This window comes from Nothobranchius furzeri, chromosome 14, assembly GCF_043380555.1.
Source record: "Nothobranchius furzeri strain GRZ-AD chromosome 14, NfurGRZ-RIMD1, whole genome shotgun sequence".
Lineage (NCBI taxonomy): Eukaryota > Metazoa > Chordata > Actinopteri > Cyprinodontiformes > Nothobranchiidae > Nothobranchius > Nothobranchius furzeri.
In genome coordinates this window covers 61,909,728-61,927,287 of record NC_091754.1, presented here as the reverse complement: position 1 = coordinate 61,927,287, position 17,560 = coordinate 61,909,728, and the positions used below count along the sequence as shown (strand labels likewise).

Genomic DNA, 17,560 nt, shown 5'->3' with positions numbered 1-17,560 from the left:
TTTAACATATTAATATTTGTTTTAGCTCATATTGCACGTGAATTAGCATTAATCACAACAGTGATCAGGGAAATCAACTACTTCATGGCATCAGTCTGTCTGACCAGGTAAGAGATAGTGGAAGCTGTAGGGTGTCTCAGATGGCTGCTGGTGTCTGAGGAGGACAAGGCCTGCATGAAGACAGTTGTTGTTCTTGTGTAGAAAGTGTCCACCGACAGGACAGCTGTCTGTCCCTCTGCAGGTTCTGCAGCCCACTGGGAGGTTTGCAGTAATTCCTCTTAGCGCCACCAGAGGGCGCGTCTTTAACTCCAGCACAAGCGCGTTTCCTTCCTCAGACCGGGACGATGGAGGACAACTACCAGCACCCAGTTTTCTTTCAGTGTCCCAGCTTCATCTCAGAACAGAAGAAGAGAATAATAGAACGTTATTTCCGAGTTCGGCGCAGATCAGGCGGAGGAGACTGCGGACCTTTAACAACAGCGGCTGTAAACGTCTACAGGATCGCGTTCAGTCATCATCAAGGTAGTCGATCAGCTCCTGTCTTATATTTTTGTATCACTAGAAATAAAATAAAACTGGCCTTTTTAAATGTTATTTTTATAATAATAAAAATAACGATTGTTGATGTTAATATTGTGCAGTTTACCAACTGATTTGTCTCAGTAAGAATTATCTGGTCAGGAAGTTTCTTTGGAAATTGAAACTTCACCTTCGGTCCCATTTTCCTGGAACTGATAAAACAGAAACAGAAAAAAGATAAACAACAGCTGATGTTGATACACACACACACACACACACACACACACACACACACACACACACATATATATATATACATATATATATATATATATATATATATATATATATATATATATATATATATATATATATATATATACATATATATATATATATATATACATATACATATATATACATATACATATATATACATATATATATATATATATATATACATATATATATATATATATACATATATATATATATATATATATATATATATATATATACATATATATATATGTATATATATACACACACATATATTTATATATATGTGTGTGTATATATAATATATATATATATATATATACACACACACACATATAAATATATATATGTATATATATACATATATATGCATATATACATATATACATATGTATACATGCATATATATATATATATATATATATATATATATATATGCATATATATATATATATATATATATGTATATATATATATATTTAAATGTGTGTGTTTATGTGTGTAGATATATATTATATATATATACACACACACATATACATATATACATATGTATATATATATATATATATATATATATATATATATATATACATATATATATATATCAATATATATATATATATATATATCGATATATATATATATATATATATATATATATATATATATATATTTTTTTTGTAATGTGTGTGTTTATGTATATATATATATATATATACATATACATATACATAAATATACATACATTTTTGAAGTGTGTTAAATATTTTGAGACAGATTTGCAGTGAAACAAAACCACCATCACAGTGTCATTAATATAACGTCTTTAAACATGTTTCTAACTCTGTATTCACACTCATCTGTCTCAGTGGTTTTCACTAAACCACTAGACATCTTGTTTAAGTCCAGCTTTGGCTCTATAACTGGATCCGGGTCACTGGGAGAGGCAGATGAACAGATTCTTTTTATTGTGGCAGAAAGGTGTGGCACACAGTTTCAGTGGAGCAGGGTGGGGTTTGTGTGGTTCCAGGAAACACTTCAAATGTTGTTTCATGCAGTATTTAATAGTAGTATTTAATATAGTTGGGCCTAAATGAATGACATGGAATATTAAATCGTGTGTTTTTATAACCAGATTTTACCCTTTTAGGTTCAATAAAGAGTTACAATCAGTTATTTATGTCAAATATCTGCAATTTCTCAATTTTATTAAAACAAAACTTTTACTATTTATTTTATTTATTTTTTATTGTTTAACAATAAAAGAAGTGGTGCGTGTCGGTGTGTGTGAAATACTGGAACTTCTAGAATATATAAAATATGACACATAACATGCACCATATATGCTGATACTATATTCTACTTTGGTCACAAGTCACGTTTGGTGCAGCGCTACATTTAGTCTTTTTGTATTTTTGATCAGGCTGAATCTGAAAAAGTGAAAAACAACAGTTTTGTTTTTGTATTTGATTCAGAAACAAATAACAACAAAAAAAGACAACATTAGAGAATTTTAAGCATCAGACTCAGAGTTCAGCCAGAGGGAAAACTAAGAGTTAAAAACTAACTTTTTTAATCCAGCCAGATATTTTGATCATTTCTGATCATTTTATCGTATTTATTACGTGTTTAACATTCCTCGTCTGAGGCTCAGCGGGCTTGCAGAGGTTTCTCCAAACAGCTGAAGTGACTTCTTGTGTTTAGATCAACAGGAAGTTCTGAGGCGGTCCGAGCACGTTGTGGAAGTCCATGATGGTCACCTGCTGTTCAGAGTCACCAACCAACCGCCACCTTCTCACCACGATCACACCCAAACTCCAGTAAGCGTCGGCACATTTTCTCTGATTTAGTCAAAGCAGCAAATCCAGTTCCAGTCTGATTCTGTTAGTTGTCAGAAATCACGGATATACAGTTGTTGGTAGCCTGCCTCTTGACAAAACCTACACACAAACTAATTCCACACATAAACATTCCCCGATCAGACGGGAAACGTCCCAACATCACAGACTGGAGCGTGCAGCTCACTCCTGTCACCTCACTTCCTGATTAACCTGTGGCCGTCTCCAAGTTTAGGTCCTCCACCGCCTCTCTTACCCATGGTGTCCCACAAGGCTCTGTGCTGGGGCCTCTGCTCTTCCTCCTCTATCTGCTTCCCCTTCAGCACATCCTGAGCTCCTTCAAAGGAATCTCCTACCATCTTTATGCAGATGACATCCAACTGTACATCTCCTTTAAGCCCCATGAGATGTCTAAGCTGCAGCTGTTACACACCTGCTTAGACTCTATCAAAACCTGGATGGTGGGAGCTTTCTTCAGCTGAATGAAGATAAGACTGAGATCCTCATCTGTGCCCCAGACAAGCTGGTTCCCAAAGTCAGAGACTCTCTTGGTCAGCTTGCTTCCCACACCAAACCTTCTGTCAGGAATCTTGGCGTGACCTTTGACCCAGCTCTCACCCTGGATTCTCATGTCAGTTCTCTTGTTCGCTCTTCCTTCTTCCATCTCAGGAACGTTGCTAAGCTGAGTCCCATTCTGTCCCGCTCTGAACTTGAGACAGTTCTCCACACCTTCATCTCCTCACGCTTAGACTACTGTAACTCTCTTTTCACGTGTCTGAGCAGAACCTCCCTGAACCGTCTACAGGTGGTTCAGAACGCCTGTGCTCGGCTTCTGACCAAGTCCTCCAAACACACCCACATCACCCCGCTTCTCCTCCAGCTTCACTGGCTGCCAGTCAACTTCAGGGTTCAAGATCCTGGTTCTGGTCTATAGGGCCTTACATGGACAAGCACCATCTTACATTGGTGATCTTCTTAGTCCCTACACCCCCAGCAGGTCCCTGAGGTCCAGTGACCAAAGCCTACTGGTTGTGCAGCACCAGGCTAAAGGTCAAAGGTGACAGATCATCTGCTGCTGTGGCCCCCAGACTCTGGACCTCTCTCCCCCTGAGCCTGAGATCAGTGGACTCAGTGGTCTCCTTTAAAAAGCAGCTGAAGACTCACTTGTTCAAGCTGGCTTTTGTATGACCTTCTTCACCTCTCTCTCTTTATTCTGCTCTCCCCACCTATTCCACCTTCCTCAGGATCCACTGATTTCCCTTCTTCTTCTTCTTCTTAACAGGTCAATCCAACACGTTTAGCATTCTGGGTGGACCGCAGCTCTTGTAACACACCACGCACGATGAAAATATCTTATGATAAAATCTTCAGAGCCATTACAGTCGGCCAGTCAAACATCTGCATGACTTTCCTACCAGTGAACCAAAAGTAAAGGACTTTAGGTACGTGAGGATCATTCTAGCTCGTTCGTGGTCAGAATGAAGCAGGGATGGAAGACTGGGCGTTTGGGCTGCAGCGAGCCTTCTCTGTGGAGAGACCAAGATCAGTCTCGGAGACGAGAGGAGGGGCTCCATTATCCAGCGGAAAGATGGTGTTATTCACCATAATAGCCACTACAACAGTCGCAGTTACTAGTAACTAGTGAAATGACGCTTTGCCTAAAACTAACCTATCCTAAACAAGATGATTTTTCTCAACACAGAACCCAGAATCAGTTCCAGACTCAGCTGACGAGCTCTCAACTTCCTACCTGAAGGAACATCCTGGTGCAGAGCATCTAGAGAAAGAGCTCGCCTCCTCCTGCTCTGCTCAGCTCCAGCCAGAGGAGGAGGCTTCAGTCGGGAGGGTAGCTCAGCTAGACAACGCTCTGAGCTGCTGTGAGAGAAATCCACACACCGATGTAGAGCAACAGGTCAGAGATGATGACACCACATCAGGTCTGACCACTGGGGAACGTTCTCAGATGGAAACAGGGATGATGGATGTAGGAGATGAACCGTGTTTCAGTGAGAACCAGTTCTGCTCTAAAACTAGTAGAGACACACCAGTGGGTGGAGATCAAGTCAGACTGCAGGTCCAGGTGGATTCTACTGACCCAGGAGCTTCTGCCGACGTTCCTAAGAGCATCAGTGTTGAGATTGTTCAAGGGACCATCGAGACCCAACAGGTGAGATCCTTTAAGCTGCAAGTTGTTACTAATTAGTAGGAATGATACATCAGTGGTGTTATTCCTGACTCGGGTGGGTTTGTCGTGGCAGGTAGATGCTTTGGTGTCTCCCATGGTCGGCCGTTGTCCTCTCTCTACTGCTGTTGGAAACCGTTTGAACAAGATGGTTAATTATCAGCTGGCTGTGAGGTTTAAACAGGAGTCCGGATATTTATCAGAGCTGGGCGAGTCTGTTCTACTGCACGGATTACCTGGACTTCCATCTAAAGCCGTGTTTTTCCTCAACCTTGCTCCATGGGATGACGATGAACACGGAGCTCCTGTCCAGGTGAAACAAGGAAGCTAAACCTGTTTTAGCTTCATTATTTCACCTGGAACACTTGTTGTACCTGTCCTTTGTCCTCTGCAGGTTCTCAGAATGGGCATCAACAACATCCTGACTTCCTGTGACGACAGAGGGTTTGAATCTGTGGCGTTTCCTGTCCTCGGAGCCGGGATCGCCCTGCGTTTTCCTGACAGCGTGGCTGCAAAGGTGTTGCTGGAGGAGATTCGTGCATTTGAACAGAACCGAACCAGCAGCTCATCACTGGTGGTTCGGATCGTCATATATCCTGGTGAAGACGAGACTTCAGAGGTGACAAAGAACATATCTTATTCCTTCACTACTAAGATCATCTGCGCACAATCCAGTCACATGTTGGTGCTCCACTGCAGAGAACAATGATGGAAAAATAGCAAAAGAAGAATGGAGCGGTCAAAGTGACAAAATATTTCATAGGTGCAAGCACAAAACAGGACTAACGTTTTAACACCCGCATGTGGGACGAAGACACAAGCGGGTTGGTCCTGTTTTACGTTTAACCCCTGTAGAGTTCACACTTTTGCAGCGTGACGACTGCAAATCAATTATGACCAATAATTCAATTCAAGTTTATTTATAAAGCGCCAAATCACGACAAGAGTCGTCTCAAGGCACTTCACATAATAAACATTCCAATTCAGGTCAGTTCATTAAGCCAATCAGAAATAATGTTTCCTTATATAAGGAACCCAGCAAATTGCATCGAGTCACTGACTAGTGTCAGTGACTATACAGCAACACTCATACTAAGCAAGCATGCAGCGACAGTGGAGAGGAAAACTCCCTTTTAACAGGAAGAAACCTCCAGAGAATCCTGGCTCAGTATAAGCAGCCATCCTAGTAAGTAATTAAGTAAGTAAGTAAGTAAAAGTTTATTTATATAGCGCCTTTCACAGATATAAATCACAAAGCGCTGTACAACATGATAAAGATCAGGGCAAATACCTCTACCCAATAAAAACAACAGAAAAACAATAGCAGTGATAAACGTAGAAAATAAAATCATGAGTATAAACAAAGTGAAGGTGTGAACCCGAACAAAGCCATCTTTTAGAACATTTAGGGAGGGAACGCCTGGATGAAAAGGTGAGTTTTTAGATGATTTTTAAAGACCTCTACAGTGTTAGAGAGACGGAGATTTGAAGGTAGACTGTTCCAAAGTCTGGGGGCAATAGTCTGAAAGGCCCTGTCCCCTTTGGTTTTCAGTCTGGTTCGAGGAACCAGAGGACTGAAGAAGATCCGGGGCTTAACACACACACACACACACACACACACACACACACACACACACACACACACACACACACACACACACACACACACACACACGCACACACACACACACACACACACACACACACACACGTTTCTATGGTTACATTGTGATTTCTTAGTAAATATTCTATCTGGTGAGAGATAAACTTTATTGTATTTATCCTAGTGGATCTATAATTAAACGGGTAAACTAGTAGTAGCACATCCAATATCAAGGAAAGCAAAAAGTTATTATCAGGAGAGGGAGAATGTTTAAGTGGTTAGCAGCAGTGTGCTAGACGATGGCCCCCTCCATGAGGCCACCACAGCTCAGCAGAACATCGTTGTAGCTTCTTCTGGGGAGAAAAACACTTAGAGAGAAAATAAAGTTAACAGCTGAAATAACAGGAAATAATACAGTTAAAGAGCAGATGGTAGAAGAAAGCAGTCGAGTGTGGAAAGTGGTCAGTGTGTCCTCCAGCAGTCTAAGCCTATAGCAGCATAACTACAGAGATAACTCTGGATAACCTATCCTATTTAGATGGAGGCATGTTGGAGGCAGTAAGATGTGATGATTCCATAAAAATATGAAATATCAATCTGATTGATCTTTGAAGTTTAATCAGAAGATTACAGTTACTTTTACTTTTTCAGGGACCATAAACACACTTCGTATTAATTCAGACGGAGTCAGTATTTAGTTAAAAAGGAAATTTATTCTTTTCTAAACAAATGAATACACATGACAAGATATGAATAATGAGGTGTGATGGAGTGGATATGCGGTGATGTGTAGGGGGTGTGATGTAAGCTAGGTGTTTATCAGAAACTTTGTATCTGAGAGAAATTGTGGAGTCTGGGTGTAAAATAATTTGTTGTCTGCTATAAACTAGAGAGTTGATTATTAATAAAACAGCATCAGACGCAATCTGTTGTGTCTACAAACCCTGGCGGAGACCTCAGCAGATCCGGACTGTCAGAAGTTGGGTGGACCTCCCGGTACCTGGAGCTCATAGATTAGCTCCGATACGACTCGTCCAGTCTTGAGATGTCTCCAGGTCATAACAGTCGCTGGAACGCTTGTCTGCATCCAAAGAGAGCCGTCTGGCTGTGTCAGCTTGCAGCGAGCAAACAGGTTTTTGACTGGAGGCCAAAAGAGATGCTCGTTCCCGAATTGGCCGGTTCGAGAGTCGGCTAGAAACTGAATTAATCAGGAAGTAATTCTTGTTTTATGAAACCACCAGGTTATGACTTTTGGTCAAGTTTTGGCAAATCAGAATTTGACACATTTGGAGTTTTACCAACATCCCTCAGAAAGCCACGCCTTCCTCAGACATAAAGCGCTGTGGATAAGAATGTTCAAAACTCTTATGTGAGGTGAATTAATATGCATCTTATTGTAATGTGTATGAGTGTAAACAATCATTAACGTGTTAAATCAAACACATAGTGATTTGTGATATAAATGGATCATTGTAAGAACATTTCAAATTCATTGGTTTAAGCACAGATTATTCAAACATTTGATTTAAACATCTTGTTCATTAACCACATATGATTATTTAACTTATTACTGTAAAATCCCGTTGAAGCTTCCAGTAGATAGTGAGGAATTCAGCAGTCTGGCTTTCACGCAGACCTTGGGACAGGTTATTTACGTCTGCGTTGAGGAACAATAAGTGTGCAGAGGTTGTTTTGTGCGTCTGGATCCTCCAGCTGGTGCAGCTCGACTTAGCAGTTCCTGGCGTGTATGAAAGGTTGTGCTGTGTCAATTAGATGGTGGAAAATTGACCCCTTTGATACGTGACACCCTTATATGTCCTAAGCAGGGGCGGATTTAGGACTGAAGAAGATCCGGGGCTTAACACACACACACACACGTGCGCGCACACACACACGTGACACGCACTAGTCAACATCATATATATTTGTCTTGTACCACATAATTTTTAATCTGAAGCTACATATTAAGCATATTCAGGGCAGAGTATTGTTCCTGTTAGTGTTTAGTGTGAGATGATAGTAAATATTCCCTTTCTTTCTCCAACAACTTTACCTGATAGTAAGCTAACTTTAGGCAAACCAGCAGCACAACAAATATTTTCTAATAAGACTCACAAACCTGAGTCAACACCAGTCTCATCAAAGCTGGGGTTCTGTCGCCGTACTTTTGGTCTAAAAAACGTCCTTATGTCCATCTTCACTCATGCGTTTCAGGCAGAGAGTGTAGAAGCAGCCGGCTGCTGAAGGGCTTCTTCTTCAGTGGTGGAGGCTCAGGCAGGCTGTATACAAACTACTGCCAGCTGCTCCCTCTCTGTTGGACTTTGGTACTGCATGTTACTTCCACGTTTTAGATCCGGGGCTTTTCATGAAACATCCGGAGCTTCAGCCCAAGTAGCCGGGCCTAACGCCGCCCCTGGTCCTAAGTGCATTTTTTGTGCTCAAACACCAGAAACATTAGAAAATTAAAAGGTAATATAAGGGTTAATGTACAGGAAGGGGTAGAAAGTAATTCTAATATTTTTTATGCTAACAGGAATGTAAGGGCACCAAAGACCAACTTTCCAAGAATTATACATGTTCATACTCCTTTACAGTATAGCAACCACCAACTCATCGCTATGGAAACCAGTTTGTGGAGCAGTCTGCCGTGCACCGTTGATAACGAAGAAGAAACGAGTTCAGGCCGGTGGTAGTCCTGCTAAGGCTACAACGCAGCATGACTAGACTGACCTGCAGAAGAATGGCTGGTCCTGAGTGCAATAGGCTAACCTGCGATGCTAATCACAGGACAGACTGTACAGTAACATGTCTCTGTGGTGACTAGGGATGGGTACCTTTGACATTTGAATCGATCCGGTACTAATTCCCGGTACCTACGAATCGATACCGGTACTTAACGGTACCAATTTTCGATACTTTTGAGTGTTTATTATTTTAATTCTCTTTTATAATTAAATATATCTTTTTCCCAATTTATAACCATATTTGATAAATATCACAATAAATAACATGCAACTGTTTGTATTTTAACATCGTCCTTGTAGTTTTATAAGCTGATAATTAAACTGAAGCAAACATCTTTACTGTGAACTAAATTTACTGTGTATCTTCATTCCTTTTGCCGTCCTTTTTCATTTGATTTTTCCTACTGGGATGTTAGAATTTCCGAGGAGAAAGCGAACGCACCATTAGCTGATAACAATGATGGCAATGGAAGCTAACATATCAAGCTAACGTTATCTTAAACAGTTTATTTAGCTGCTGGAGCAGATTAAAACGATGATGCCTCACACTTAGATCGTTGTCGCTGGTTTCATCTTCACCCAATCACCCGTCGCATTTAGTAAAGTGAAGCCAGACTTTAGAGCGCGTCTAGTCGGGAATTCGGCGTTCCGAGGAGAAAGCGAACGCACCATTAGCGAAACGGAAGCTAACATATCAAGCTAACGTTATCTTAAACATTTTATTTACCTACCGGAGCAGATTAAGATGAGGATGTCTCACTTAGATCGTTGTCGCTGGTTTCATCATCACCCAGTTACCCATCACATTTAGTGAAGTGGACCCAAGCGTTAGCGTGCGTTCTTTCTACCATGCTGCTCTGTTTACAGCTCGCTCGCAGCGACCGATGACATAACGCTCTTGCGCATGCGCAGCTGTCTAGGCAAGTTCTCGTTATGAAGGACGGGTACCGAAACAAGGCACCGTTTGAAATCACGTGAATCGGTGCTCGGTTGGTACTGTGGAATTCGGTCGGTACCTCAAAAAGTACCGAATTCGGTACCCATCCCTATGCTTTTATTTAAGCCAGTTTTGTTTAGTGACAGTTGTTTCTGGGAGGCATCCTGCTGGTGTTCTCAGCAAATGCCTGAACCCCCTCAACTAGCTCCTCTCGAGACCTCAAGGAGTTTCTCCTTGATGTCACAGCTCTCGACCACTGAGCTCAGCCCCCGTGTGAAGGAAACTCTTGGCTGCTTGTATTTGCAACCTTGTTTTTTTCCATCATTGTCCCAAGTTAATGACCAGAGGGGAGGATATGATCAGCCTTGCCAAGCTGGAGAAAAGACACTCAGCACTCATATTCTTTGTTTCAACAGCTCTTCCAATCAGTCCAGGCATCTCTGACGTGTCAAGGATTACCTGCAAAGGAGTGTCGACACCCAAGCCAAGGTGGGTGTAGGAAGAGAAGTGATGAATGTCTCGTGTACACACATCTCTGCTGTTACAGAGTACTGAATGGGTCTGATGTACACAGCAAAGACACTCAGCTCATTTACCTGCATGACTACATGAGAAGCTATAGGATCACAGGGACGGCAGTGGCCAACGACCCAAAACGAGACTGGCTCATTAGATGCTTTAAAGATCCCAAAGACATTACTGTTCAGAAAGTGTTTAGAGCTGTGGCCAATCAGAGCACGAGACAGCAAGAAGCTGCTCTGTCCATGTCCTACAACGGTTGATCACAAGATCTGTCCAGAAGGAGCTGGTGGATGAGTTGGAGCTCTGCACGCTGACTTCAGCCTGAGCCACGCCACCTCTGTGGGATGGGATTATTATGGGCAGGGGCGGATTTAGGACTGAAGAAGATCCGGGGCTTAACACACACACGCACGCGCGCACACACATGTGACACGCACTAGTCAACATCATATATATTTGTCTTGTACCACATAATTTTTAATCTGAAGCTACATATTAAGCATATTCAGGGCAGAGTATTGTTCCTGTTAGTGTTTAGTGTGAGATGATAGTAAATATTCCTGCTCTTTCTCCAACAACTTTACCTGATAGTAAGCTAACTTTAGGCAAACCAGCAGCACAACAAATATTTTCAAATAAGACTCACAAACCTGAGTCAACACCAGTCTCATCAAAGCTGGGGTTCTGTCGTTGTACTTTTGGTCTAAAAAACGTCCTTATGTCCATCTTCACTCATGCGTTTCAGGCAGAGAGTGTAGAAGAAGCCGGCTGCTGAAGGCTTCTTCTTCAGTGGTGGAGGCTCAGGCAGGCTGTATACAAACTACTGCCAGCTGCTCCCTCTCTGTTGGACTTTGGTACTGCATGTTACTTCCGCAATTTAGATCCGGGGCTTCAGCCCAAGTAGCCGGGCCTAACGACACCCCTGATTATGGGATGGGATTATGTATTTTAACCAGGTGTGGAACGTTCCCACATGCAGAGATGCAGTTTCCCAATGCACAGGCACATCTTACAACACAAAATATTAGGAAGGAGTTGAATATTTTTGTGACTAATTTCAAAAAGTTAAACTTTAATAGATTACTTACAGAAAGAGTAAACTATTTCCAGCCTATGTGGAAGGGGTGACCAGATGTCACTACTTTTCACGTGTCCCACAAACTGAGACATTTTTATTTACATCCTCCTATTTTGTGTTTACATCGGGCTAAACGGACTATAAACCAGTGAGAGCTGTCAACAAAACTAGAAGGCAGGAGGACCTTAATGCAGGCCCAGAGCGCAGGAAGGAAATGCCAGAGTGAGCTTGGAGGACAGAGAGATGATCGCAGTAGGAACAAACGTTCTGTTACAACACGGACTTGGAAATGAACTCGTGGGTTAAAGCTCCCTGGCATTTATTCGTTAAACTATTGATCTGCCTCTATCAGAAGCATTTTCAGGGTTATCCTGTTGTGTTTTGTTCTCAGTAAAGGATCAAGCTGCGCTGATCGAACTGACCAAATCCCTCAGTGGAAACAAAGTGCTTTTAGTTCTCACACACTTAAAGGTGTTAGCCAATTGTTGCTGAGAGCTGTAGTCTGGTCAGCTCCGCTCTGTTCTGTCCTGTTGTATGTCTATGTCTTCATTCATCCACCCATAATCTTCTGATAGTGCTGTCAACCTCAACTGGCAGCCCACGGGCCACATCTGGCCCGCCAGACCTTTCCACTCTGCCCCCAACCTCTGGACCCTAACACCTCCCAACTAGGGGACTTTGAAGCATAGCAGCAAAATTCACGTTCCAAATATCAATACCGTATTTTCCGGACTATAATATAAATCGCACCAGCCATGAAATGTATAATGAAGAAAAAAAAACATAGATAAGTCGCATTTTGGGGGGAAATTTTATTATTTTTCTTACAAAATCTGACCAAGCATTTCACGTTGCAAGACAAGTACCGTAACGATAACAGAATAAACAACGCGGGCGCAGCAGCGCGCCACGGTCTCCAGCAGAGGATGGCGGTGTTTGAAACCCTCCCAGCGGGCGGGGAGAGCACCCTCAGCAGCGCCATATACATAATTTGGTACATAAGTCGCAGGACCAGCCAGACTATGAAAAAAAAGTATGACTTATAGTCTGGAAAATCTGGTAATTGTTTATGTTCTCCAAACACAACTAAAACTACAATCAACACAGTTTAGATTGAAAACAAAGACAAAGAAGACATTTGGAAATGTTTGTAAAAGCAAATTTCATCATTTGAATCCACATCTTATTTGCAAGTCTTTGTACACGAGCCCTGCTGTTGAGAGTGTTTCCTATTTCTTAGATAAAATAAAGAACAAAGTCTCATGTGTTTGTTATTTTCTTATGTTTCAGAGTGTACCCCAAAGAGGATCGTCCTGCTGGGAAAAACTGGCTCTGGGAAAAGTCACCTGGCCAGCACCATATTAGGACCAGATGTCTTCACGTCCTATCATTGCGCCAAATCTGGAACCCAGAAAGTCCAAGCAGAGACCAAGTGTGTGAACGGAAGAAGCGTGACTTTGATCGACACCCCTGGTTTCTTTGACACAGAAAGGCCTGAGGAGCAGCTGAAGCCTGAGATAGTGAGGTGTACCACAGAGTGCGCTCCTGGGCCCCACGTTTTTCTCATTGTGCTGAAAGTGGACAGATTCACACATCAGGAGCAGGATGTCATCACTAAAATACGTGAATATTTCTCAGACGATGCTTTAAATTACTCTGTCGTTGTCTTTACTCACGGTGACGACCTCCAGGAGGGAATGACCATTGAAGAGTTTGTCAGTCAGAATAAGAATCTGAGTGATCTGGTGAAGAGGTGTGGTGGTCGGTGCCATGTCTTTGATAATAAGCACTGGAACAACAATCAGCATAACGATTACAGGAACAACCAGTTCCAGTTGGAGGCGTTACTTCAGACGATAGACACGATGGTGATGGAAAACAATGGATCCTTCTACACCAACGACTTTTTACAGTATGTAGAGGACAGAATTGTTAAGTATGAGGAGAACATAAGAGATGATAGAGTTAACTCAACCCTACAGATAATCAGAGAAAAAGCTAAATCGTTGGTGTCCAATGAAGTTTTGATCCAGCTGGCAGGGACTGCCACAGGAGCTTTGTTGGGGGCTTTGTTTGGTGTGCTGGCGTTGGTGAAAGCTGTTATGAAACTTGTGAAGAACCCATCTCAAATATTGAAAGTCATTAAAAGCCTCCCCGGTGCTTCTGCTGCAGCACCTGCAGTAGTTGCAGCAGGAGGTGAGGTGGCCGTTTTAACCACTGGAGTGGTGGCAGGTGTATCTATATTAACAGCAGCCGCAGCAGGAGGAGTAATGGGAGGATTGGCTGGATGCCAAGCAGCTAAAGGAGCAACAACACCAGTGGAGGCAGCAAAGAGGGCTGCTGAGGCGGTCATGGAGAAAAAAAAGACGTTTGATATATAAGTACGCAACAGATTACATGCAGGTGACTTGTTGTTTGTAAAGATTTGTGCCTCCTTTTGGAGCCATTAGATCATCTTTATACCTGTACATATCAATGTAAGATTGTTAATTTACATTTAATTAAGGGCCAAAAGACATTAAAATTTCATATCTAGTATGAAATCCATCTTGCGGACACTGGTTTATCTAAATCAGGAGATTGGATCTTTTTATTGGAGGGATTTAGATAACACCTTGTATTAACTGAGACACAAGAGAGAGAGAGACCTTCAAACGTTGAAGGAAATTTATTACTAAATCATTTTAAACAATTGAAACAAGACTACCTCTGCTAATGATGGATGTTCTGTTTGAATGAGGTGTGAGATGGATGGTGTGTGGTTCATTCAGAACCCTCGTATCCGGAGAGACAAGTCTGAGTGGGAGATGATGTTTTGCCCCTAACTGATCAGAGTTTGAGACCCGTAGTCATAAACACATGAGACACCATTTTGTCACATCCACATACCCTCAGTGAGCCCTCCAACGATGGATCCAGAATGCCAGGTCCTCGGACCTTCCTTCCGGTACTGGAGCCAATGGTACAGCGTCACAGCACGACAAACTAGTCCTTGGATTGCCTCCAGGTAAAAAGCGACAGGTGGTTCACAGCGTCAAAAAGGTGACCCTCCTTGGGTCAGTGAGTTCAGCTTTTTCTCTGAAAGGTATCGTTGCTTGGTTGGTAACAAAACCAGAATTTTCCCAGCTTGACGGTTCTCAGCTTAAAAAGAGAAGTACAGAATGGCCGGTCCGATACTTCGATACAATTTCTTTCTGTAGTACATTCCAGATGAGATGTGTTATCAAACTCCGGTACAACTGCATAGCCACAGAGGTCCAGGTATCCATTACTTTGTTATTGTTTTACGCAGCCTGGTAAAATCAGTTTTTACGTGACGTGTTTCGGCTCATGACAGAGTTTGCCGGCGTTGGTGGCATCACTTCTGTTAATCCGCGGGCAGCAGATACGTCCTTGTTGACGACACAGTCCCATGTGTTGTTCCATGTTCTACGAACAATGGAACATAGAAGCGAGTGTGAGAAAGAAACAAGTCGAAGACACGCAAGAGCTCTGAAACAAGAAGCAGAAAGTACAATAAAGATATCAGCCCTAACAGACCGCTGCGTAAGGGAGAACCACATAATGGACTGGGAAGGAACACGGATCAAAAATCCAAACGACAAAAATATAAAAGATGGATTAAGGAAGCCATAGAAATAAGGAGACGTGGCCACACGACCATGAACAGAGACGACGGGGTCTACTTATCAAATCAAGCATGGGACTCTGTCTTCAGCGAGGAGAGCGCGGGCAGCAGAGGGCGACATTGTCTCTGATAAACGGAGATGGAAGTGACTCCGCCAACATCGGCTACAGTGGAGCTCTCATCGTCAGCAAAAACAAGGTAACGCTTTTGCTGTGTTGGAAAAAGAACCGTATTGCCGACTTATAAATTAGGCTTAAAGTCTCTTTCAAGAATATTTCTCTTATCCGATGGCACAGTCTAGTGGCTGGCAAGCATATCACACAAAAAGTCTGTCGCTCTGTTTTTTTTAAGATGGCGACTTCAAGTTTCTTGTGTATAAATGTGCGTCTGTAGCTGACAAACAGCTAACAAACAGCTTTACGAGTATTATTCTCATGTCATGCTTTGTTTTCATGTATTTATATTTTAGAGATGTACTTGTCCGTGAAAAGTTCATCAACTCTGCATCAGCCGAGGTATTCCTTAAATTTGAAGCAATTAAGCGGCAGTCTAACCCTGGGTTTCCACGGCAGCCGTCAGCAGCACGTTACTGCAGCAGCACGTCTTGCTCGCGTAAGCTGCTGCTTGGCCCTTCCCACGAGACGCGAAGCAGCAGGGGAGCAGCTGTCACCGACCGAGCACGAAGTCACACGAGTGACTTCGTCAGTAAACACAACAACAAGCAGGAGAAAACTACAACATGGTTTGTGTTTTATGTTCTGTCCGTTTTATAATCGCCAATACGGACCTGAAAAACAAAGGAGACCGCTAGCTAGGTGATAACTTCTCACGGGGACGCACAGTTAGTAACCTTTTTTAAAGTAAAGCAACCGGAAGGCAGTACGTTCTTTATTCTGAAAATCTCTGTAGCGTCTCTCCATTTCCGCGTCCGATTTCCTGTCTTTCCTTCCCCAAAAATGTCGAACTTGACCCGTTTCAGAGGCGTCGCGCGTAGAAAATAGAACCGGCGCGTAAAGGCCGCGACATGCTGCTCCTGAGACGCGGCCGACTCGCGCTGCTGACGGCTCCAGTGGAAAAGGTTCTGTTGACCACAGCGGTTCCTATCAGCAGCTATGACGTGCTGCTGCAGTAACGTGCTGCTGACGGCTCCCGTGGAAAGCCGGGGTGACGCTATTGGTTAGTTCTGGTCTGCACTCAGTTTCCTATTGCACGGAGCTCTGCGGGGCAGGGGGCGTGCTTAGCAAAAAACTAAAGCTACTTTAAGTCCATGACTGGTTATCATTCCAAGTACCAAGCAACAGACGACTAAGAATGATGAATTTTGATTTGATTTTTATTTATATTATTATCTGTAATGAGACTAAAGTTGTCCTGTTGTCCTCTACAATGGACATGTTGTAAAATAAAAATAAAGTAATAAGTAAAAAAATAAAACAGTAAGAAAATCACACACGTTTTTGTTTCAGGAGGATACATTTTGACAAGCCTCATTTTGGGGTTTGTTTATGTGGCCCAGATGTGTTCCTATGTGAACTGATTGTGGCTACAGCTAGCCTCAGGCGGCATCCATGTGGGCCACCGAAGGACCATCATTCCTTGTGGTCTGTGAGCTGACTGCACCGTTTGGGTCAGAACCTGGCCAAACTCATTTTCCTACAATGGACCTGTGAGAATAGCACCTCTGAGTGGTTCAAATAAAACACAGACGAGTCTTGGGTTTCGGGATCTCAGACCATTTTGGCTTCATGACATTGTTCCATCTGTTTCAAGCAGTATGCCAATCAGTCAAACACCCTGGATGTGTTTATGTTCGCGCTCCTTTCTGATGACCAAAGCGTCTCCATTCATCAGCTGGTTCATGCACTAACAGGAGAAATGAGTGGAACTTTTCAGCTGCAGATGTTTCAGAAGAAGCTCGGTCTCTGCTTTCGTCTTCACCGTGTGCCACGGTTATTTTCTACCCCACCTAATTTCCCCCCAGGCTACAAACTGAGGTTAAACAGAAGTGATCTCATTGTGTTGCGAGGCAGCATTTTAAATCAGTACTACCCATAATGCACTGCAAGGGATCCACATATGATCATACACTTGGGACCACAATAATTGGGGGCTGCAGAATAATTAGAAATCCTAATTGTAACGTTTGTATGAATTGGCAAGAGTTTAGTTTTAAAATGATGAGTCATCAGGTGGATTTCAGTCCTTATGAACAACTAATGAGTCTCAG

The 17,560-nt window shown here is 42.5% G+C and overlaps 1 protein-coding gene across 1 annotated transcript; it reads left to right on the top strand.

Moving 5' to 3' along the window:
* Positions 1 to 125: 125 nt before the first annotated feature.
* LOC107377160 (uncharacterized) lies at positions 126 to 14,252 on the top strand. Its single transcript, XM_015946596.3, has 7 exons — positions 126 to 522; positions 2,506 to 2,621; positions 4,342 to 4,806; positions 4,898 to 5,134; positions 5,216 to 5,440; positions 10,522 to 10,594; positions 12,996 to 14,252. Exons 1-7 carry the CDS (start codon positions 345 to 347, stop codon positions 14,084 to 14,086), a joined length of 2,385 nt encoding a protein of 794 aa, XP_015802082.3. The 5' UTR covers positions 126 to 344; the 3' UTR covers positions 14,087 to 14,252.
* The last annotated feature ends 3,308 nt before the right edge of the window (positions 14,253 to 17,560 follow it).

What these genes read in the sequence shown, in the direction of transcription:
- LOC107377160 (XM_015946596.3), top strand. Translation starts at nt 345, where the DNA reads ATGGAGGACAACTACCAGCACCCAGTTTTCTTTCAGTGTCCCAGCTTC. An exon ending in CGCGTTCAGTCATCATCAAG is followed by an intron (nt 523 to 2,505) that starts GTAGTCGATCAG and finishes TCTTGTGTTTAG; the next exon opens with ATCAACAGGAAGTTCTGAGG. An exon ending in ACGATCACACCCAAACTCCA is followed by an intron (nt 2,622 to 4,341) that starts GTAAGCGTCGGC and finishes TTCTCAACACAG; the next exon opens with AACCCAGAATCAGTTCCAGA.